General features: G+C 35.4%; 1 protein-coding gene across 3 annotated transcripts in view; it reads right to left on the reverse strand.

Moving 5' to 3' along the window:
• Positions 1–25434, reverse strand: part of MRE11 (MRE11 homolog, double strand break repair nuclease) — a 72106-nt gene that overhangs the window by 39067 nt on the left and 7605 nt on the right. For 2 of the 3 annotated variants that reach the window (XM_041730406.1, XM_041730407.1), the window contains exons 4-13: positions 25245–25405; positions 20450–20537; positions 19379–19520; positions 16724–16838; positions 12304–12489; positions 10657–10828; positions 9398–9478; positions 5697–5823; positions 3001–3101; positions 1624–1797 (exon numbers count right to left, since the gene is read on the reverse strand). In XM_041730406.1, coding sequence (XP_041586340.1) covers positions 1624–1797; positions 3001–3101; positions 5697–5823; positions 9398–9478; positions 10657–10828; positions 12304–12489; positions 16724–16838; positions 19379–19520; positions 20450–20537; positions 25245–25405 — 1347 coding nt within the window. The remainder of the gene's footprint in view (positions 1–1623; positions 1798–3000; positions 3102–5696; positions 5824–9397; positions 9479–10656; positions 10829–12303; positions 12490–16723; positions 16839–19378; positions 19521–20449; positions 20538–25244; positions 25406–25434) is intronic. The other variant, XM_041730408.1, reaches the window with a different exon arrangement.

Below are 25434 nucleotides of genomic sequence, written 5' to 3' on the forward strand. Positions count from 1 at the left end.
TTAAGAGTTCCTTGTATTTTTTTTTATGATGGCCCTTTACCAGATGTGTCTCCTACAGGTATTTTCTCCTCTAAGTCTGTGGCATGTTTTCTCATTCTTCTGACATTGTCATTCACTGAGCAGTTTCTCATTTTGATAAAAGTTCAGCTTATCTATTCCTTCTTTCACAGATCGTATCTTTGGTGTCTTATCTAAAAACTCATTGTCACACCCAATGTCATCTAGATTTTCTCCTATGTTATCTCTTAGGAGTGTTATAGTTTTATATTTACATTTGGGCAGGGTGGTCAAGTTTTATTTCTGGTACTTAAGAGAGAAATACATCCCTGCCAAAAATTTATGAACCCTAAATACCCAGTATACTTGCAGTGGAATATTACTAGTTGCATACTGACATAGGTTTTAAGAGAGCCATGCGGACTAATTAATTAAAAGCACTAAAATCAAAGTCAATGTTTTAAAGTTTTAAAAATAATGTTTTGTTCTTCTGCTTACAGGTAATCTAGAAGATACAGAAAATGATCCCCTATAATCCCATTACCTGAATATAACTACTAATAATGTTTGGAGTATTTTCCTCCATTCTTTGCATGCACGCACACATATAGAAAATAAAAATCACTGGAATCATAGTGTATATAGTTTTACGTTTATGGCATTCTTTCAATACATAACATTGAAAATATTTCTCCATGTTCTTCAGAAGTGTAATTTTTAATGGCGGCATAGTATCTAGATGTATGTGTGTGCGCCAACATTAACCACACTTTCCAAATTTCCCCATTGCAGACAACACTTAGAGAAATTACTCCAAACACAAATTTCTACCTCATTGTTGTCTTGGGAAAAGGCTGAGTTAAAGGATAAATCTTAAACCTCTTAAATACACTGATAAACTTTCAGTATACCAGCTCAAACTTGTTACTCCCACCAGCAGCATACTAAATACTTTCCTCAAATTGCTGTGTCACTTTGACAAATAAAAACTACATGTGAGTTCCTCTGAACATCATTTTCATATGCTTATTACCATTCGTATTTCTTTCGTGAACCCCTCATTCATGTCTTTGTTCATTATTCTATTGAAATGTTTACTACTTTTCTTAACATTTACTAAGGTACTTTAATATTATGCATATCAATCTTTCTTCTATCTCCATATAAGTTTTTCTCCCTTTCAATGTATTTTGTTTTTTTGATAATTTGACATGCAACATTTACAATTTCTCTCCAGTCAAAACTAAGAGCTTTCCCTCTGATCCTTCCACTGTTTTTATGCTTAGAGAGAAGGCATGTTCTAGATGAAATTCAAAATCTCAGACAAAACTTACTAAAAAGTTGAAAAGAACAGGAATTTTCATCCTACAAGGTTCATTTTAAAGCATTTTCATGATCTTCAAGGGAAGATACTATCTGTGGGGAACAAAGCTAACATTTAATGGGTATCGATCATGTTTAAGATTCTATTTAGACTTTTTCTACTTTTATCATCATTTTACAAACTTGATTTTATAGACTGGAAACTAAGAATATCAAGTAGTTAAACAGTGGTTTAATAGAAAAGTCAGAGCTACTCTTAAGGAGAGCTTGTTTAACTAGACTTCTCTACCCCAAATCAGTTACCTCTTCATCGATTTTCTCTTCTAGGGCATCAATATGACGTTCTTTAAGAAATCGTTGTGTTTTTTCCAACTGGTATTTCACTAACTCCTCTATGGCATCTTTTTCTTCCTTGTCCACAAATTCCTGTACTGCTTCACCCATTCCCCTTTCTGTTAGAAGTGAGAGCTGTACATTCTGTAAAAGAGGTACAAATCACAGTGGATATAGAAATGAGTATCTATTCCTTACCAAATAATTCTTTATAAGCCAAGAAAATTACAGTGTAATGTTACCAGGGGAAAAGAGAAAAAAGTTATCTAGCTGCTGAAGGGAAAACAAAAGAAAACAAAACAATGGACAGTAAATAAGCCTACTAATAAATTTTATGGGCCAGAATAAGTAAAAATAAGAAACCGGAGTAGTGTTTAAGACAGGTGGGAACGCAGAGGCGTGAGTGGTTGGGATGTAGGGTCCTGAAATGGTAAATGATGATTTAAGAGATTAGGTTAATCAATGTAGTAGGCAGAATAATGGCCCCCTAAAGATGTACACATCCTAGTCTCTGAGCTATGAATATGTTACATGGCAAAGGAGAATTACAGCTGGTTACTGATGGAATTAAGGTTGCTAACCAGCTGGCTGTAAAATCAGATTGCCAGGGACTAAGCAGGTAGGTGCAGTGTAATCATGAGCATCCTTAAAAGTGGAAGAGGGAGGCAGAAGGAGGGATTAGGAGAAGAGCTAACTGGGGGAAAATGGCCAGAGAAATGGAACACAGCTGGCTTTGGAGGTGGAATGAGGAGGCCACCAGCCAAAAAATGTAGACACCTCTAGCAACTGGAAAAGATAAGGGAATGGATTCTTCGCTAGTTTCCAGAAAGGAGCACAACCCTAACACCTCAATTTTAGGCCAGTGAGACTGGTGTCAGATTTCTGACCTACAGAACCAATGCAAATTTGTGTTATTTTCAATTATTAAGAATGTAGAAATTTGTTTCAGCAGCAAAAGGCAATTAATAGAACCAGATCTTAAAGTGGCATAAACTCATGACAATAAAAGTAGCTTCACCATCCTATGGCTGTCTTAATAAAGTAGTTCTGAAATTACACGCAGATGCAAGAGAGGTAAATCCTGGATTCAGAAACATGCAGTAGAGAGAAAAAGAAAAAGGATAATAACATCAACAATAATAGCCACAATAATAGTAACATGATCAATTAATTTTTCTTGATATAGAGTAACCAGAAGTGAGTGTAATTAACTATTGTCCCACTTAGTTCATGGAAACATCGTGAGGATCCCTTTTGTTTGAAGTGCCAATTATACATATCCTAAATTAAAGTCTGTTATCTTACTGTAGCCATTATTCAACATGTAGGCTATAATTAAAAAATTACCTTTTCTGCAGTTTGAAAATACTGTTTTACAAGGTCTTCTACTCTTAGGGTTGTTCCTTCTGAAGGTTTTGTAATGAGCTTCCCAAAGTTGATCTCTTCTCCTAAAAAAAGAAGTCCGTGGAAAATAGTAGCTTCTGTGACAGTGTTAAAGTGCCCAAACTTAAGGCAGGTTTGGCTCAGTAGAGGAGGTATGGCCAAACTTTATTGATGATCAGCTAGCTTATCATGGTAAATTTTGAGGCAAAAACATGGCATTTTTGCTAATAGCCATAGTCTTTTCCTCAAAATGTATTATTTCTTTTCCTATCTCCAACTCTTATGTCTCCTATAGCTATTCTCACAGGGTGATCTTCAGACCTCTGATCTCCAAGACCATTTCAGGGGCTGTTCAGGGACAAAACTTGTTTCATAACGACACCAAGATGCTATTTATCTGTTCCACTACAGTGCCATTTGACCTGATAATACAAAAGCAATTGCTGGTAAAATCACCAGTTCTTATTAAGAGTCAAAGCAGTATCTTGGAACTCTACAACACTCACCACACAGTTCAAAACAAAGTAAGCCAATTTCACTTAAGAATGTACTTGATGAGGGCAGCCCGGGTGGCTCAGCGGCTTAGCGCCGCCTTCAGCCTAGGGTGTGATCCTGGAGACCTGGGATCAAGTCCCACGTCGGGCTCCCTGCGTGGAGCCTGCTTCTCCCTCTGCCTGTGTCTCTGCCTCTCTCTCTCTCTCTCTCTCTCTCTGTCTGTCTCTCATGAATAAATAAATAAAATCTTTAAAAAAATAAAAAAGAATATACTTGATGAAACTGCAGAAATTATTCACTTAATTAAATCTCAGCCCTTAAGTATGTATCTTTCTAATATTCTGAGACAAATTAATTGGATGTATGCTTACAGCACTTTTGCTGCATTCCTAAGCAGGAGAGCTGTCTCAAAAATAGTAAAGAATACAAAGAATACTGGGTAGGAAGCTAAGAAGCATAGGGTCCAGGACCTACTCTGCTGAGAGCCTCTGTCAGGGAAACAAATATTAACTGTCTAGCAAATGTTGGACCTGGCCATGAAAACAAAATGGTGAAAAGACATCCCCGCCCATAAGAACAAATGATTATGATAAAGGTGGGAAGTACTACGAGAGGTAAGAATAGAGTATGACACAGAGAAGAAATACCCTAATTCTTCTCAGAGAAGGTTGAAAATAATGTGCAGATATCAAATGTACCTATCATTTGAATCAGACTTTTAGAATGAATAAGATTACCATCATCTGAACCAAGACTTGGAGAATGAATAAGATTCACTAAGTAACCAGATTCATTAAATAAAATTGGAAAAAGAAAAATAAGTACCACAGCCTGGAGGCTAGAGAGGAACAAAGTTTAGTGTGCCTCTTACAAAGTGCTGAAGGTAAGTGAAAGGAAATCTTTTTTAAATTTTAAGACAGTAGAATTAATACAGCTTCATAAGTATAATCACTACATTTTATATGCTGGATACTATGTTTAGACTATTCACACACATCATATCATCTAATCCTCACTATGATTCTATGAGGCAGGCTCAGTCATTATTCTGATTTCACAGACAAGGAAATCAAACATCAGAGAGCTTATGTTATTTGTACAGTGTCACACATGTAGTTAAGGGTCAGAACTGGCCAAAAAAAAAAAAAAAAAGTTTTCAATAAAATACACAAAAAGGCTATTATTTCCATTTAGCAATTTATGTTTAGACCAAAAAGGAATCATTAGAATAAAACTGACTATGGATGAAACTCAAGTAACAATGTACTAGTTTTATTTTATGTATTATTATGAATTCTTCACCCATAAAATCTCAAGGGATTGATAAGGATAGATAAGTAAAGTAAACCACTATCAATAAGTAACTAGTTAAAATTCACAGGATAAAAAAATAATTATCTGATAAGGATGTTTTCCTAAAACAGTATTTTATGAGTTCCATTTATATATCTGAACAAATAACAACATAACAGAATTTGGTCACAATCTGACATTGAAAATTGAAACTCACTAAATCTCCGTTAATAAAAACCTAAATAGCTTTACCTATAAATAAGGGCCATATTTTTGTCTTTAAATTCTGACTCAAAAGCTTTAAAGAGACTCTATATTTCACATGATCAATATTTCTTAGGAAGAAGCACTATTTCAGCTGGATGACCTATTTTTATAAAGGCATTAAAATATGGGCAATTAGTTTTTTATGAAATTTAATTAGAAATTAATTATCTGATCATCAGAAACATCAAACTATGAGACACCTCTTATTCTAAAAGACTGGAGTCTTCCTAAACCGTGTATACCTGAAAGTTGAAATACCTGATGCAAAATTCAAGTATATTCTCTGAACATTAATAATGTATAGTCAATAATATATATCTTGAGCAATAAATCTCTTAAGTCTGTGTGCACTGTTACTAAGCAGCACTGTTTTAAAAAACTGCATCTGCAGAGAAAGTATCCCCTTTATTTATTGATATCCACAGGTTTAAAAATGATTACTGATTTTTAGAAGATGAGATTTAATTATTCCACTGCCAGTCTAAGATATTAGAAATAATCATATAAAAATATTTTCATTATTTGCTACTTCTTTTACTGAAGACTGATTTTTTTGTAAACCCTGTACAAAGCATTTTTTTAATTTGTGAAAATAATTAGCTTACCCGTCTTCTCCTTTTGTTCTCTATGCCTGAAAAAATGGATAACATCTTTTGGATTAGCTACCCGATCCACAAATTTCTGGCTAAAGCGAAGAACACTGAAAGGCTCAAAACCTCCACTATAGTCCACCTGGAAATACAAAATAAGCTATGAAGGTCTAGAAACAACATTTTACCAATTTTTGTTATTTATGTTTATGCTCAATATTTTTAAATTAAATAAATTAATGTTCTACAATATATGTTTAAGATCATGATGGTGTTATGTTTTATTCTACTGAGAAAATAAAGCTTCAAAGGTTTAAGAGCTTACACAAGACGTTTTGCTTAATGGACCCAAGATACAACAAGAATTAATGGACCCAAGAACAAGTCTGAATGACTACATCTCCCTATGACAGTAAGAGCCTAGGCACCAGGAGAGTACCATCTGGAAAGGAGGTGAAATTGCTAAACATAAATATTTAAACTTTTAAAAGAAAGAAAATTCTCCACTGAAACAAAATGCCTTCCCTAGATGCATTAGTTAATGGGTCTATCATTTTAGGGATATACTTTCAAACTAAGAAAGAAATGCTGGGAAAATCCATGCAGGAAAAGAATCCAATATGTCACCTTTGAGAAATGATTACCTTTAAAACACAGAACCTATTTAGAAGTCACAGTCCCTCTCATCAAGGCAGGCTCTAAGTTAAGAAATTTACAGTCATACAAAGACTGTATAAGAAATGCCTACATACAAAGAGAAACGCATACTACATTTTTTCCCCAAGAGATATCATTTCCCTAAACTAGCTGTTCTAAAAACAGGCTCTGGGAACCAGCATTGTACTGCACATCACTGGCCTATCCAAACTATTCCCTAGCCTGTACCCAATTTACAGTATTTATCATACTGAGCACTAGCTGGCATCTTGTTCATTTACTGGCTACCTATTTATGTCTCTCCTCACACCTCCACTCCACATGAGCCCCATAAATTCAAGATCTCCTGTTTTATAATCACTGTGTCCCCCAGGAAGCAGAACAAATGTCAAAGTTATTTGTTTACTGAATCATAAAATTAATGAGGATCCCCTAGTTGATACAATGTACTTTTGGACAATTACTAATGAAAATATCTGTTCTTTTGATTCATGAATGATTTAATAATTCACTGTGTTTAGGAAAAAAAGAATGACAATTTTCTATTCAACTTTCCTTAGTTCTAATGTTATCAGGCAAACATAGATGAGAAACATGGGCTCTCTACCCAGATAAAGGGAACTATGTGGTTCTCCCAAAGCAACTATGTATGACATCTCTATACCAATCACTTTATAAAACAGAAATGCTAAATGCTCAAGCTACTGGGTCTCCCCAAAACTCTTCAGACATTTTATCAATGATACTCAAGCTTAGCTTGATTTGTGATTTTCTGCTGCTAAGAGTCACAAAACTTGTTCACTAAACAAACTTCACTGAAGAGTCTACAATGTCCTAGGCATTCTGCTAAGGGCCAGGGATACAGCCATAACAAAGTATAATTTTGGTTGTCAAGAAATTCACAAGCTGACTGGGAGGACAAACGTGTAAATAGTAAGTACAAGCAAAATGAGAATGGTGCTTAAGAAGTACATACAAAGCAGATGGAGGGCACAAAGGTAGAAGTGCTGATTCCAAAGGGGAGGGTCATGAAAGGCTCTTGAAGGAGATGCTATAGAAGGAGAGAAGCACATTCCACACAGCAGAATCAGCATGGGCAAACGTACGGAAGAGTAAAATAAACTCCACTGGACCCAGGGAATAGTAACTTTTAGTCTAACATAGCTGGAACTTAGAAGGTTCTGGCAGAGAAAGGAGGCAGAGGCCAAGGAAGTCAGTTTCAGTTTTGACTAGGTCATGTAAACACTCGAATGCTATGCAAGAGTTTAGACTTGTTCCTATTAGCACTAGGGGATCCTTAAGTCATTTTCAGCAAGAAAGACATACAAGATTGTGTTTTGGCATTAGTGGGAATGGGCTGTGGGGGGCAGTGAGAAACTAAAAGCAGAGGCAGGAAGAAAGATGCATTTACAGGCTAGATAAGAGAAAATCAGAGCTCAACCTCAGCAGTGACAATGGGATAGATAGGGCCAGACTACTTACAGCGCAACAAGTAGTATTTAATTCATTTTGATCTTGTAAATCTATGAGGTACAAACCAAGGGACCCAAGATCCGGCTACTCAAGTTCATGCAGCCAGTAGTGGCAGAGCCAGAATCAAACCCGGGCATTCGGGCTCTAGAATCTACTTTTTATCTACTCACAGTATATCCCAGTGTTTCTCAAATTTTAATGTGCATACAAATCTCTTTGGGATCCTATTGAATACAATTCTGTGGGTCTGATGTAGGGCCTGAGATTCTGCATTTTTAAAAATTTCCCAGGTGAAGGGCACCTGGGTGGCTCAGTTGGTTAAGCTTCTGACTTGTGATTGTGGCTCAGGTCATGATCTCAGGGTTGTGAGATTGAGCCCTGCATTGGGCTCTCCACTAGGCATGGAGCCTGCTTAGGATTCTCCTTTCCCCTCTGCCCTCTGCTTCTCCCTCTCTCTCCCTCTCCTCTAAAAGTAAATACATAAATAAAAATAAAAACACTAATTGTTTAAAAAAAAAAAAAGTTTCCCAAGTGATGTCAGTGCTGCTGTTTTGATTATTCCTTAAGTACCAAGAGGCTCTTGGACCTCAACAAAGTCTAAGCCAGAGATAAAGATGTGGGGATCATCACTCTATAGGTGGTTCTCAAAGTCACAAGCCTAGCCTGAAAAGAGGGCTAAAAGAGAGGATGGGTCAAACACAGCTTGGAAGAAAACGAGTATCAAAGAGTGATTCAGTCAGATGAAAACAAGCTACTGGCTTTGAAAACTGAGGGTCATCTTTTCCACCTGAGATGGTGGGATCAGAGCTTGATTATAGTGGACTGAGGAACAGAATGTTAAATGAGCAGTAAGGGCTATGTATTTTGAGGGGTTTGGAAGAGGTCTGTTACTTTTTTTATATGATGATGGAAACAAGTGGTTTGACAGGTATAGGAAACACTTCAATTGTGTTTTTTAATATTCTCAAACACATAATTATTTCAACACATTTATCAAGACTTGCTATATGCCAGATCTGTTCTGAGATCTTTGGATACATTAGTTAACAAAATTCACAAGGTTCCATGCTTTCATGGAGCTTACAGTTTTGTAGTTGACAACACACAATAACCAAAATAAATACACTGTATATAGTAGGTTAGGAGGATGTGTTGGAAAACAAAGAAAAGAACAAGCAGAGGAGGATGAGTGGAATGAGGAATGCTGGTTTCTCACCACCCCAGATATCAGGGTACACCTCATTGCAAGGCTTCTTACGCCGATGTGAGGTTGGTAAGAGTGGAGAACTGCAGGGAGGCCACAAGGAGTGAGGGGAGAGAGAGGGTAAAAGATGCACTTAGAGATTTTGGCCAACTTCTTAAATAGAACAGACTACTTAGAAAATGAAAAACATTAGAAAAAAATCAAAATTTCTCAGAATTAAACTATGATTAAATCAAATCCGGACAGCTTTATTATTTCTGGTGCTAGATGGTGATTGCTCTTATTACTGTATATACTCTAATTAAAGAAAAAAAATTATGTAAACCATATAGTACTATCTTCTGAAAACCCATAATGTTTCATTTATCTAAATCAGACTTACTCGCAGTCGTATAAGAGGCTTCTCTGGCTGTTGAGAATTTCCCAGACGTTCTCGTTCAGCATTTTCAAGCATTTCTTTAATCTCAAAATAAAAATACTGTCATGACTTAGGGGAAAGATACTACTGGCATCTAGCGGGTAGAGGTCAAAGAGATTATTGCTGAAATCCTACAATGCGACCTCCCACAACAAAGAATGAACCAGCCTAAAACGTCAGTGTGTCAAGGCTGAGAGACCTGACATAGGCCTGACCAATCCATCCATTTTCCACCTCCTGGGGACATATACATGATCTCGGTCCAACAGAACTCAGCGTTTCTGTGAGCCACCATGTGGACATACCCTCCTCCAGGGAAGCTGAGAACGGGTGTCATAGGGGCTAAACAGGAACAGTCAGAAACCGCAGTCTTAATGTGAATTTTTGGATCTAATCCTCTTGAAACCAGCATACTCTTCAACTTGCCAGTTAACTGAGTTACATGTTGTCAGGAAGGCTGTGTTCTTTCTATAAAGTGCAGACAACAGACTCCACCTACCTACCTACCTACCTACCTACAGCACTGTTGAGTGGATTAAATGCAAAATGTGGTCAACAATGCCCAGACTTATATAAGCAATCAATGAATATCAGTGATAACTGTAAGAATTACAGTAATTGTAAGCAACTGTTATTAAGCTGTCAATTTACATATTATTAAGTGCATTCATACACCTTCTGCAGCAGCTCTAGAATTTCTCAGAGGTTCAGGAGTGGCAAATCCGCATGGAAGGTGAGGTCTGGTACTTATGCTGAAGCTACAAGGCACACAGCAAACACATTTACAGAATTCATTTGGGGTAGTTTTCAGGGTGAAAGAGGTGCTTAATGGAGATTATTAGAGATGCTAAGGCTTTCCTCATCCTCCACAGTATCCTCCCATTCCCCAATCAAAGCCACTGCCTGCTTTCATAAATAAAATGAACAAATTATCAAATCAGAACACAAAAAAAAGAACAGATGACTTGCAGGTTTTTGAGGAGGAGGAATGGAAGGGGGGCCTTAATTAAACAAAGTCCCTTCTACACCTCCAAGACTTAAAAAAAAAAAAAAAAAAAAAAAACGTCTTTGATACAGTTAAATTCATGGAAAAACAGTGCTTCCTTGTGGGCTTCCTGAGACGGTAACAAACACAAAGACTTCTACTCTGTGGAAGTATTTAATTCATTGGCAATCATCTCTCAGCTAAGCAGATCTCATCAGCTCTTATATAGAGGAATCACCTTCTCCAAACAGAAGCTCTGAATGGCCTGGGTTACTTTGGGATTATCTGGGTTAAAAATCTCTGGATGGTCAGCCAGAACAACATCTTCCATGAAAAACTGCCGAACTGTGTTAAGAGGGATTTTCTGCATATTCATTTTCCTTCCTTTGATACGCAGCAAACCGACGTGTCTGAAATGAGGGGGGAAATGAAAGCCTAGTCACACTGTAAATTCTCTCTGGAAATGTGCACACCAAGACTATCATATTTCTAACTTTCTACAAAATATTTTTTTTAATTTTTAGTTTTTATTTTTATTTTATTTATTTATGATAGTCACACACAGAGAGAGAGAGAGGCAGAGACACAGGCAGAGGGAGAAGCAGGCTCCACGCACCGGGAGCCCGACGTGGGATTCGATCCAGGGTCTCCTGGATCGCGCCCCGGGCCAAAGGCAGGCGCCAAACCATTGCGCCACCCAGGGATCCCTACAAAATATTTCTTTACAAAATCATACTCTTAAAAATTTGTTTAACAATTTGATGTTGTATCACATCAAATTGAAAAAATATATTAAACATTCTTCTGCCCCAGAATAAAATTGACTCATTCCTCCCTGTCTGAACTACACACTTCAGTGAGCAAAGACAGGCATACTATAGGCATGATCAATGTTACCAGGGCTATGACAGTAGTATCTATAGTACAGACTATTACACATACACATATTCCCTGTGAGTAGGTAATATACACACATCTGTGAAATGAATAAGCACAACTCTGAAAAATAACATACAAATTTACATCCTACTACCATAGCCTTTAAATCTATTATTATCATCACAAAAGTTAAAATCTGAGTGGATTCAAAAGGTGAAATCCATTATAAAAATTGGGGGCAGCCCAAGAGGCTCAGTGGTTTAGCACTACCTTTGGCCCAGGTCACGGTCCTGGAGACCCGGGATAGAGTCCCATATCAGGCACCCTGCATGGAGCATGCTTCTCCCTCTGCCTGTGTCTCTACCTCTCTCTCTATCTGTGTCTCTCATGAATAAATAAATGACATTTAAAAAAAAAATTGAGCTTGGGGCAGTCCGGGTGGCTCAGCAGTTTAGCGCCGCTTTCAGCCCAGCGCCTGATCCTGGAGACCTGGGCTCAAGTCCCACGTCAGGCTCCCTGCATGGAGCCTGCTTCTCTCTCTGCCTCTCTGTCTCTCATGAATAAATAAAATCTTAAAAAAAAAATTGGGCTTCATCAGCATCAATTACTTTATCATATAATTCCCCTAAAGAATTAAAAGAAAAGAGATATGCTATAATGCATTTATAACCAGAAAAATCTCAACTAGATGGCATTAGATGAATTTGTTTATAAATGGACTTCTGTGAAATTAATCATCATCCATAGCACTCTAACTTGAAATTTAATCAGTAAAAATGTTGGCCCTCAACATGCCATATAAGCAGCAAAATTATTAACACCACTGGAATGCTCTCCTTTGAAAATGGCTTAAGATCTGGGAAAAGAGTTAAAGATTACATCAAATAATCTTCATAAAGTAATCTATCAAATACAAAACCATCAGTATCTTGAACCTGTTGGATGATTAAAGTATTAAAGTAAGTAATTTTTTTATTTTAACGGATTTGGAAAATATAACACTTACTTCTTTACAGTTTCTCCTGGGGAAAGAGAAGTAACCACTGAACTTCCAGGTTGGGATACATAAAAGAGTTGTTGTTCATTTTTGGTTGGAGCTATTTTACACTCATGTTCATGGCCCCAGATAACAAGATCAATGAAGTCATCCAAAAATTGTTCTGGAATGAAGTTAGTATTTCCGTGTTTACTCCTGTATCAAGATTTTTAAAAATAAATATAAATATCCAGAGGTATACAAACACTTCATACTAAGTAAAGCAATACAGATCTTTCTTTTTCCATTCTTTAAAGCTTTATGACACCTCTTCCATGTGCCAGAAACTATTCAAGAGATGAGGGATGCAAAGATAATACCTCAAAAAGTGATATAATCCTCCAAAGGTTTATAAACTTGCAGGACACAGATAGGAGCCACAGAAGAGAAAGTGGTCAATTCTACACTGAGAGACAGACCACAAAAGGCTTTACAGAGGGAAAATCAGAAAAGCATAAGCTCCATCAACAGTATGGCTGAGCAGAATGAATGCAGGGAAGAGCTAGAAGCAAAATCAGAGAAGCGGCAGCATGAGCTCTATCAATAGCGAAAACATATAAATTAGTTGGATTCATATATATCTAATCATATATATACAGTCTGATTATATATATACATATATACATATGTCAGAAAATGAAAGTGAGTTAAGTCTAAACTTTGTAGAATAAAAACAAATCTCTAAAGATGTCCTGTCATTTTTTAGCATGTTTTGTTTACTGATAATAATGGGAGTAAGAATTTCAGTCTTACATAAGAGATGAGTTTTTCAATATTACATAAAATACTGTATGAAGATTTGCAAACTCTGGTTTTATACCTAGATCAGCTGTTATCATTAAAAGATACATGAAAACCCAAAATGAGAAAAGACAAGAAGGAAGTTTTCCCGGATATTCACTTTATCCCTGGGAATTTAAATAAAAGTGTTCAAATACTTCAACCTAGCATTCGCTTAAGGCAAATCAATATTCATTCATTCAACAAATATTCACCACATGTCTACTATGTGCCAGGTGTCCCAGGCCTCTTCTAGATACCAAAGACACATTAGGGGATAAAGTCCAGTTGGGGAATAAGCAATTCTACGTTATGCACACATATGTGCACACGTATGCATATATAATCTGTCAAGTAGTGGGAAGTGCTATAAAGAAAAATCAAGGGAAAAGTGATACAGAAATGGGAATGCTACTGTGCTCAGGGTGGCCAGGACAGGCTGCTCTGCTAGGTGACACACGAGCGGAGAACTGCCAGGAGGGATCAAGCCTGCAAGGGAAGAAAGTCCTAGCAGAGGGCTGAGTCCGGCAGTCCTAGAGCGGAGAGATGGCAGAAGTGTTGAAGGGAGAATGTAGTCAGTGAGTTCAAGGACGGCAAGGAGAGGAGCGTGGCTGAGCAGGATGAATGCAGGGAAGAGTTGGAAGTGAAATCAGAGAAGCAGCAGGCTTGTGGATCTAGGGATGTTTTTATGTAAAAAATACCTATCTAGGGTATGACATTATCACAGTTACTGAAGAAACACAGAATAACTCGAAAACTACAGGATGCAATTGTGCTTTCATAGACCACCAACTCTTTCATGGAAGAGGGAAGATTATGCTGGTAGGCTGAACCTCATTTGTGACTCACAAGTTGATCAAAATATCCCTCTGGAAATATTTTTGTATGACAAGGTGCTCTTCTGCTTCAGGGTCTACTTTGTTCTTCAGCCAGGGAAAGAAACTGGCCCATATACAGATACATATGGGAAATAAAATAAAATGTAAAAAGGCTCATGAACTGTCACTCACTGGGACAAACCCTATTTTTTTTATAAGTCCATGAGAGCAATAAAAAAGTATGTAAGAATACAGAGGGTTACAAATGAGCCTAACCATATTACAAAAAAACTGGAAAATCACGTTGAAGGGACCAGAGGAAAAAGGAGCTGGCCTAAGTAATTCTAGAGGTGGTGTTCTGACTTGATACAGCAAGGCTAATGACTAAAATCGCTATATAAACACTATATATTAGCTGGCAAATTTGTTTCTCAAGGGTACAGGTCAGCAATTTTGAAATTACCTAGTATGTCAACCAAGATTGAAAAATATTAAGTAAATATCTTATAGATATTATGATCCAGGTTTTTAACTATTAGAGAAAGAACTCCCAAATACAATGGAAAGACAAAAATGAACCCTGTAGGGCTGGATTAGAATGAAGTATAAACTCATGCTTGCATGTGTTTTTAACAAATACAGATGAATATGCATGGTCTCAGATACATACACTTATTTCCTTAACTCTTATCAGTGAGGGCTACAAGAGTCCTGGTGGCAATTAAACACATCTAATGGGCGTATCTGGGTTTCTAAATACTGTTCTCCAATAAAGGCAATCAGGGCTCCTTGGAAAAAGGTTGATTCCAGGGCAAGGGCAGAAAAAAACAAGATGAGCCTGGAGCATCTTGTGGTACCAGAAAGTGAAGGACATGATCAAAAGTAAATAAATAAGGGGATGCCTGGGTGGCTCAGTGGTTGAGCATCTGCCTTTGGCTCAGGTCGTGATCCCGGAGTCGATCCCAGATTCAGATCGAGCTCCACTGGGCTCCCTGCAGAGAGCCTGCTTCTCCCTCTCTCTGCCTATGTATCTGCCTCCCTCTGTGTATCTCATGAATAAAAAAATAAAATCTTTAAAATAAATAAATAAGAAGAGGGCATGCTGAAAGGACACAGAAGCTAATACGAAAGAACTCTTAATGGTCAAAACTGGAACAATTTGAGCAACAGCAAAAAAACAGCAAAAAACAAAAACTGACAGTACTGGATTATAACTCAAAGGATAAAATATCCTTGAGTCCATAACAACATAAATGAATAAATGAGAGAAGGGACAAATCTTCCTTACAGAAGAATTTCAATTAATAAATGCAGAATGAATGAGGGAAATAAAAAATAATAACTGTAACACCATAGTATTCATTGCTGGAAATAAGATCCACTGAAGGAGGCTAAAATTAGCGAGCAAAATTTTAAGGTGAAACGGTACATTCATTTAGTCTCAGAGTATTTTCCCAAAATAGTAATTACAAAATGGAAAATGGGACCTTGACACTGGAGAAATCTAGCATATACCACCTTAATCAAATGATCAATGTTTAACATCACCAGCAACTAGCCATTATCAACATCATACTACCAGTTTCCATTCCCAATGTTGCCATTCCACCTCTCATTCTGATTTAAGTTCTTGGAATCACTTAGGATTTTTCCTTCTGACTTTTTCCTACTTTGGGAAAGTAGAAAGTGCAGCAGAACTGGGAAGACCTAAACAAGAGAAGGACAAACTCCAGTGGTGCAAAGTTATAAGGAGACTGCACTTATTAAAACCTGAGTCTGCTCCTCCTCCAAAACTCAGTTTGAGAGTATACATAAGGCAACAGAAGGCTGCCTTGTAAAGCCTTCTTTTCACTCAATGTTTAGTGGGTTGAGTATCAGCAATTCTGCATTCAATAAGTATCTGTTCAATAAGTAATAAATCATATAATCAGGCCCTTTGGATTCTTCCTTGTAACTTCTTGGGTTTGTCCCTTCCACACCATTTTCATCATCATCGTTTTACACTTTAACTGTGGTTATCACATAATACATCTTGCATCAAGTCTACCTTCCTTTCAATTAATCCTGCACCCAACCAATAGACCAAACTTCTTCAAGATACCAACAAAAGACAGCTGATCTAGCTATATCTAATATATTCTAGAAAAACACATGCACATATGCACCAGGATATTCATAACAAAAACATTTAAAAAAAGCAAGACACTGAAAATAACACAAAATATTCACCAATACAAGAAGAAGTTTGTACATATCAGTGAAAATTAATTATGCTTTTAAGCATCAAAATGGATGAATCTTAGTAATGTAATGAGGAACATAATAAGCTAGCTGAAAAATATACAACAGAGTTCTAGTTAAACCAAAACTAAATAAAATACTCATGATGGATACGTACATGATTAAACAATAAAGAAAAGCAATTTGATTATATACATATTAAAAATAGTGCTCCCCTCTGGGGTACGTGTAAAGAAATGGGGTCAAGAAAAGACACAGGTAATGTACTGGTAATGTTCTCCTTCTTTGCTGAGTATTCAATTTTATGGTTACTCTTGTATCTTATGCATAGGTCATAAATATACTTTAGAGATATGAATTTATTGGAAACAATTTCAAAATGCAGTCACACAAAGCACATGTAAGTTTTGCATGATCCTGCACTGACAACTTTCAAAGACTAAGGAACATTTATAGAACTATGGAAGCCTGGAAATAGATTTGAGGAACCTCAATACTTGACTCAAAAATTCAAAAAAAAAAATTTTTTTTTTCCCAGAAAGTACTTTTACCTGTTCTGATGAATCACAAATAAGTTAAACCAAGAGTTCTCATCTTCTTTTGGTCTCAACATTGTTACTTTTTTATTGACAAACATTCGATAGAGCCTCTCATCTGGAATGGACCCTGAAACACACATTATTTTAAAACTGGTTTCTTATTTGGTTTAAAAATGAATGTTTTGCTTCTAACTTATGTGCTTTCTAAGTACTTCACTTTTTTATTAGAGATCTATTTGAAATCTGGAATCATTTTTTCAAATGAATATGTTCCAGGTTCTTACATGACAGCTGCTGAGAAGATACTTGTATTAAAAAATGTTTCTCATGTCAGGCATACATACCTTTGAAATCTGGAAAATGTGGAATAAAAATTTAAATTTTCTACGCTTAAATTCTTATTAAAATTTTCAACCATATGGTTTTTCACTACCCCTTTATTTATTATACTTATTTTCGATCTAATATACGTTATAAGAGATATTAAAAAGGATAAGATAAATAAAATACTTAAAAATATTCTTATATATTTTTAAATAAAGATATTATGCTTTTTAATAATATAATGACGTTTAAGTGATTCTTCCTATACCCCAAAAGATCTTAGTCTAGTGGAGAAGGCCAACAAAAACAACTAAAACTACAAATTATACATTTAAATAGTATAAAAGGGAAAAAGGATGCTAAGACGGCAATATCAGTGGGGGGAAAGTTACTACTTTATGCAGTCATTAGAGAAGGCCTTGGAAGAAAAAACCAACAATGCAAAAGCTAAAAACCAGAAAAAGTCTACTTTCTTAAAGAGAATTTCCAAAGTATAACCAATGGAACAGATGGTGGAATGCAGAACATATACACCAGAAACAAAAAAGTCAAGGCATACAAAGTCCAAGGCAGCAGAAGGCTGATCGACTTTCGTGTTGAAGCCTTAAGAACACTGACAAAATTTGAGGGTAGGCAAGTGAAAAATTTGAGGGGCAGCTTCCAGGGGGCAGGGTGTTTGTAGACTGGAAAGGAAAAAGAAAGCAGGAAAAAGAAGAATCAGTGATTCCTCACCCGCACCCCCTGCCCTAAAGTCTGTAAGAAGCCTGAGAAAAGTTCATGGGACACAGAGCCTTAGGGACCAGTCAGTTTCCCTGTAGGTCAGAGAATAGAAACAACATACAGAGAGGAAACACGTTATGAGGGAATTTGCTAACTGTAAAGAGGTTTGGAGTGAGGGTGTAGGGAAGAGTTGGAGTCCAGTTAAGAACAGAAGAGGATGAAATGAGAGTTTGGGAGAAAACAGATGACTGAGTGATGCTCCAGCAGCCACCTGGGATCTTAGTCTGAAAGTGGGAAGATCACCCATTTTTTGCAGATATGATCCCTAATGTTGCAGTGACTAAAATACCTGTTACCAACTTTAAAAAGTATATTCCACTTCTTGCTCTATCACTTGAGAAATCAGACATAACACTTTGATCTCATTTTCCTGATCTCTAAAATATAGATAACCATGATGCTTTTCTACTTTTTAGAAATAATGAAAACTGGACAAAGACTAAATTCCCTAGAGAACTATTTAAATAAAACCCATAATTCTTCTTTTAAAAACATATCAGAGAGACATGAATGAAGTAAATAAAGTCTTCTAAGGTTTCTACTATACTAAAATCTTTCAAAAAATATAAAAACTAGGTTAAGGCTACAGTGTGAAATTTTTTCCTAATTTCTCTCAGGGCACTTTAAGGTTGATTTAATATGGAATATAATTTTTATAATTATACACAATATACATAGTAAGGCTATGAAATTTTTTTAAGGCTATGAAATTCATAAAACAAAGTATCAAGCTGAACTTAATCAAAGGAAAACTCAACAAATAGTCTGAATGCACTCTAAAAATATTATTTGATTTTTTTTGTTGTTGTTGTTGTTCATACAGAATCAAGCCTAGCAAACAGGTTTTCACCTATTGGATACCAGATAAATTGAAGATAGACAAGTTGATAAAGCAAATATTCCAAGCATTACAGATGACAGTTCTGGCCTACCACTGTCTAACAAAAATATAACATGAGCCACTAATGCAGGCCAAATTTTAAATTTTCTAGTAACCACAATAAAACAACCAAAAAGAAACAGGTAAAATTAATTTTATTTTATTTAACCAAATATATTAATAAGGTATTTTACATTTTTTCTAAGTCTTTGAAATCTGCTGTGATCTTATATATACAGCATATCTCAATTCCTCATTTCAAGCCACATTTCAAGTGCTCACTATGTACATGAGGCTGGTAATTACTATACTGGACAGTGAAGCTTCAGGTATTTCAAAGACTTTCAAGATACCAAAATGCAGTTTTTCTACTCTATGATTCTAAACATTCAAGATTCTATACCAGAGTCTAAAAGAAAAAAAAAAATCAACAACAGACACTAAAGGAAATTTTTTTTTAACCAAAACTGCCATTAAAGGAAGTATTAAGGGCTAATGGTCCTTATTAAATATTAAAAAGTTTCAACCAAAACCTTCTATCATATTTTACAGTCACTCATCAGGAATAATTAGATTTGCTTCACTTTATTCCAAATAACAAAAAGTTAATTCCAGAATTTGATTTCAGTTGCTCCTAAGCAACTATTTATTAACATAAACAGTATAAAATAAAAAAATCTTACCTAAGCCATATAGAGCAATTTTTGTGTTTCCTTTTTGGAGTAAAACTGGACTGATGTCTATCTTCTCCACAGACATTGAACGTCCAAAGTGATTTACAAATCCAGCACAACTTAAAACATCCAGGGCGCAGAGTGCATCTGCCTATGTAAAATATTTTCAAAGAATATTAATATATATCTAAAAATAAGTAATCCTGTATCATATTATTACCTATTAAAGCATATTCCGGATACTACTTACATAGATTAGGATAGTATCTTCCCAGAACAAAATTACAACAGTAAAAGTATTTGTTACCTTTCTTCAATTACAAATGACCTACAATAATTTGGAACCACATGCTAAATTCAAAGTTAACATTTCATTAAAACTTATGGTGTCTTGGCTACCAAAAATAAAAACCAAGGGTGCCTGGGTGGCTCAGCTGGTTAAGTGTCCCACTCTTGATTTCAGCTCAGGTCTCGATCTCAGAGTCATGAGTTCAAGTCCTGCAATGGGCTCCATGCTGAGCATGCTTAAAAAAAAGAAATAAAATAAAAACCAGCCCTGAAATAAGTGCTTTGTAATAGTAAATAGATGTCTTAAACCATGGGGGGAAAAAAACTAGATACTAGTGATTTATGGTATTAATGATCAGATAAAACAAAAAGCTATTTTAAGTGTAGAACCTCAATTATTATTTCCACATCATATAGGCAATACGATGATCTAATTTCTATTTAAAACTGTTGATGAGAAATCATCTCCTACAGGTAAGATTTTGAGATAAGAGACACAAAAGCACCAGGTAAACTATAAAGCTTTATACAAATGTTGGGTATTTATTCTTACTCCTGGTTACTCTGGTTACTTATTGTCAATCTCAGCACTAATGAAATAAAAGGATACTTCACATACCAATTACTATTCCCAGATTTTTAAAAATTATCTAAAAAGCAGTATAAAAGCTTATATGAATGATTCAAAGACAATTTGACTTTCTGACTCAATTTGACTAAAAATTTCTGGGAAGGACAGGAATGCTTTCCATAAACTAAAGTGACAACAAACTGTAAGAACCCTATAATTACCCCTGTGGGATCATCATGATTGCCATGAATACTAAACACTGGAATCGAAATGTTGAGATTGCCATCTTGGTAGTTCACCCACGGAAACCTTAAAAAAAAAAAAAATTAATGTTTCTATAAAAGACAAAAAAGCTGCTTTCCCCAATACCTTCCTCTAAAAAATTAATGCAATTATGGGCAAACTGAGTAAATTGGCAGAAGACCACTAGTGTTGAGTGAGCTTTAAAGAAATTAAAGGACAAGGAACAATTCAAATAAATATCACACAGTACTACCCTAAAGAAAACACTGCAATATATGATATTTGTGAATTACATGAGATATATCTGACTAATGGAAAGTAAAGAGTGCTTCAGAATTTTAAAAGCCTTTGTATAAGGTTCTTTGAAGAAGAGGGAGGGAAGGAAACACATCATTTTGGAAACCAAGATTCAAAATTCCAGCTCTATCACTAACTACTTGTGCAATGTACAAGTCTCCCACCGACCCCTGCGCCTAGTCACCTAGCTTCTCTTCTCAGAGGCAAATGCCCATAGCAACTTCTAGTATATCTTTGTAATAATATCTTATACTTTCCTTAGCAAATAAAATGCATCTTTTTTCTTCTTACACAAATGGCAGCATGATATAGATTTCTGCACCCTATTTTTTCATTTAATATGTTTTAGAAATCATTCTCTATCAGTACACAAAGAACTTCCTTGTGCTTTCTTTGGCAAGACAGTACTCCATTGAATGGGCTATTATAAGGTGTTTAAGTAGTTACCTACCAATGGACATTTAGACTATTTCCAGTTTTTTTACTTTACAAATAACACAAATAATGTACAATGAGTAATCTTGTACAAAATTATCCTTGTGCATATATAAGAAAATACTTAGAAGGATACGAGGTCAAAGGATAAGCATGCATTTGTAAATTTGGAAATATCATCAATTTCCCTCAAGAGAATTAGATAAATTTACACATAATACAACAGCAACTCACAAGAGACTACTTTTCCCTTTATTCTATCAGCATAGTAAGTTACCAAGCTTTTAAATCTATGCCTGGGGTTCTAAACCTTAGTTGCATGTTAGAATTGTCTAGGTATCTTTTAAGATACAACACTGACATATACAAGAGAGTAATTGACCCGAAACTGTCGTAATTTTTTTTTTTATATTTCTAGGTGACTACAATGTCAACCTAGAATTGAGAATCATTCATCTATGCCAATCTGACAGGAGAAAAATCTCTCAGTAGTGCTTAATTTTGTATCTTTCCTATGAATTCCCTTTTGTATTTTCATATTCTTATATTTAAATGTCACCTTTTCTGTGAACTATATCTGTACTCTTTACCTACGTTTTTATGAACTCTCAAATTTTTAAAATTGATTTGAAAGAGTTATTTGCCTACTGGGGAAATTAGACCTTACTCTAATTTGCAATGAATTGCCAAATATTCTTCCTAGTTGAACTCTGACTTTTCATTTTGTTTCAGGCAGTTTTTGTCATGCAAATTTACTTTTACAAAGACAATCAATTTTACCTTTATGGCTTCTCAGTTTGTATCATGCACAGAAAAATCTCTCCCACATCTAAGTTTTTTTTAAATGTCTGATATTTCTAGTACATTTATTGAACAATCCATATTTTTCTTGGAGATATGAGACACCACTTTCTCCAAATACTAAATTCCTACATGTGTTAAGGCTATTTCTGGAAGCTCTATAACTTTCACTTACCTGCCTATCAAGTCATTAGTCATACATATCACATTTTAAGTTATTGGAGCATCCTATTTTTTCAAGCTTTATCATAAAATAATTGATATAACATTGTATAACTTTAAGATGTACAATGTTATTTGGAATACACATATTGCAAAATAACCACTACAGCTTAGCTAAAACACTCGCATCATGTCACATAATTACCTTTTTTTTAATAACAAGAACATTTGAAACCTACTCTCTTAGCAACTTGCAAGTATAAAATAATATTTTATCAACTATAATCACTATGTTGTACATTAGATCCTTGGAATTTCCTCATTTTGTAACTGAAAACTTTATAGTCTTTGATCACATCTCCCTTTCCCCTCAAGCCCTGGTCCTGGTTAACCACCATTCTAGTCTGAATTCAGCTTTGTTAGATTCCATACATTAAGGATGCTACACAGGATTTTTATGTCTGATTTCACAGCATAATGCCCTTGAGGCCCATCCATGTCACAAATGGCTAAATGTCCTTCCTTCTCATAGCTGAGTAATATTTCATGTTCATATGTACATGCCACATCATCCTAACCCATCTTTATCCATTCATCCATTGATAGGCACTTAGATTGCTTCCTATCTTGGCTACTGTGAATAATGCTGCAATGGAACACAGAAATACAGATTATCTCTTCAAGATCCTGTTTGCAGTTCTTTTGGATACATATCCAGAAGTAGGATTGCTTGATCACATGGTAGTTTTATTTTTAATTTTTTGAGGATATTCTATAAGGCTTCCCATAGTGGCTTGGTCAATTCGCATTCCCACTAAGAGTGCACCAGGGTTCCCTTTTCTCCATATCCTCAGTATTCATTCTTATCTTTTCAATGATAGACATTCTAACAGGTGTGAGGTGATGTCTCATTGTGGTTTTGATTTGCATTTCCCTGATTAGTGATTTTGAGTATCTTTTCACATACCTGTTGATCATTTGTGGATCTTTAGAAAAATGTCTATTCAGTTCCTTTGCTCATTTTTAATTGGATTGGATTTGGGGGGAGGGTGTTTTCTTTTTTTGCTATTGAGTTATGTAAGTTCTTTATACATTTTGGATGTTAACCCTTTATCAAATATGACTTTATGATATATTTTTCTCCATTCCATAGGTTCTTTTATTCTGTTGATGGTTTCCTTTACTATGCAGCTTTTTATTTTCATGTAGTCCCACTTATTTTTCCTTTTGTTGTCAAATCCAAAAAAAGTCACTGCCACAAATGACGTGAAGGAACTTACTCCTCATGCTTCCTTCTAGAAGTTTTATGGTTTCAGGCCTCACATTCAAGTCTCTATTCCATTTTGAGTTGATTTCTGTGTATGGTGTAAGATGAGGGGAACCTCATTCTTTCATATGCGTTTGTCTGGTTTTCCCAATACCATTTATTGAAGAGATTGTTCTTCTTGCCCCATTGTATATTCTTGGCTCCTTTGTTTTCAGTTAATTGACCAAATATGCATGGGTTTATTTCTGCATTCTCTAATCTGTTGTAATGACTTGTATGTCTGTTTTTATGCCAATATCACATTGTTTTGATTACTATAGCTTTATAATACAGTTTGAAATCAGCAATGGTGATGTCTCCACTTTTATCTTTCTTTCTTAAGACTGCTTTGGATATTTGGGGTCTTTTGTGGTTCCACACAAATTCTAGGATTGTTTATTCTAGTTCTATGAAAAATACCATTAGAGTTTTGATAGAAATGCACTGAATTTGTAGATCGCTTTGGGTAACATGGACAGCTTAACAATTTTAATTCTTCCAACCCATGAGCACAACGTATCTTTCCATTTTCGTGTCTTCAGTTTCTTTCACCAATGTCACAGTTTTCAGCATTTAGATCTTTCACCTCTTTGATTAAATTTATTCCTAAGTATTCTATTCTTTTTTCTTTTTTTATCCTTTTTTTTTTTTTCTTAATTTCTTTTTCTGGTAATTCATTGTTAGCATGTAGAAATGGAATTGATTTTTGTATACTGATTTTGTATCCTACAGCTTTACTGAATTCATTTATTAGTTTTTAACAGTTTTTTTTTAAGATTTTATTTATTTATTCATGAGAGAGAACAGAGAGAGAGCGAGAGGCAGAGACACAGGCAGAGGGAGAAGCAGGCTCCATGCAGGGAGCCTGATGTGGGACTCGATCCCAGGTCTCCAGGATCACGCCTTGGGCCAAAGGCAGCGCTAAACTGCTGAGCCACCCGGGCTGCCCAGTTTTTAACAGTTTTTTCACAAAATCTTCCAGATTTTCTATATATGATATTGTCATCTGCAAATAAAGACAACTTTACTTCTTCCTTTCCAATTAGGATACCTTTTACTAATTTTTCTTGCCTAGCTGCTCTAGGACTTCTAATACGATGCTGAATAGGAGGGGTGAGAGTGGGAATCCTTGTCTTGCTCCTGATCTTAGAAAAGCTTTCAGTTTTTCACCACTGAGTATGTTAGCTGTGGGCTAACATACCATACGACTACATGCAGTGTGGTATGCCATACAGTGTTTAAGAAAAAACATGAGACTATCTTTATGACATGAGGTTCTAGGTGAATATCGTCAGTCAGTCCCCAAAGTACAACCCTTAAGGGGAAAAAATGGTATATACTACATCAAAATTAGATATTTGTCAACAAAAGTCTCCATTAAAAAAGTCAAAAGACAATCCTCTGACTGGAAAAATAAAATACATGCCTAACAAACACTTTTTTTTTTCCTAACAAACACTTAATACATAAATAGCCTCTGCAAATTCAATAGGAAAAGAGAAAAATCACAATTTTTAAAATGGGCAAAGAATATGAATAGAAGATACCAAAATGTACAATAAAAACTTGAGAAGATACTCAGTTCCACCATTAATTAGGAAAATACAAATTAATACAATGATATACAGAAAATTCAAAGAATTACATTTACGTTGAAAATAGCTAAAAAAAAAACCCAGCTTATAGTGAAGTTGAAATAGCTGTTAAGGTGTTTGACTTTTATAGAAAATATACACAAGGAAACATTTACTTAAGCTTTTAAATATACTTACTTACTAAAACCAAAGTTGACTGACTGATCACTGAGAATTTCAAACTGTACAGGACGATCACCCATGCAATATTTTCTTAATAACTCGAGGCAGGTATGTAATGTTTTTCTTGAGGGCTTATTTTCATGAAAAAGATCACCACCTAACAAAATAAAATCCACCTAATCAACAGAAAATAGTGGGAAAATTA

This window comes from Vulpes lagopus, chromosome 15 (assembly GCF_018345385.1).
Source record: "Vulpes lagopus strain Blue_001 chromosome 15, ASM1834538v1, whole genome shotgun sequence".
In the NCBI taxonomy this organism is placed as follows: domain Eukaryota; kingdom Metazoa; phylum Chordata; class Mammalia; order Carnivora; family Canidae; genus Vulpes; species Vulpes lagopus.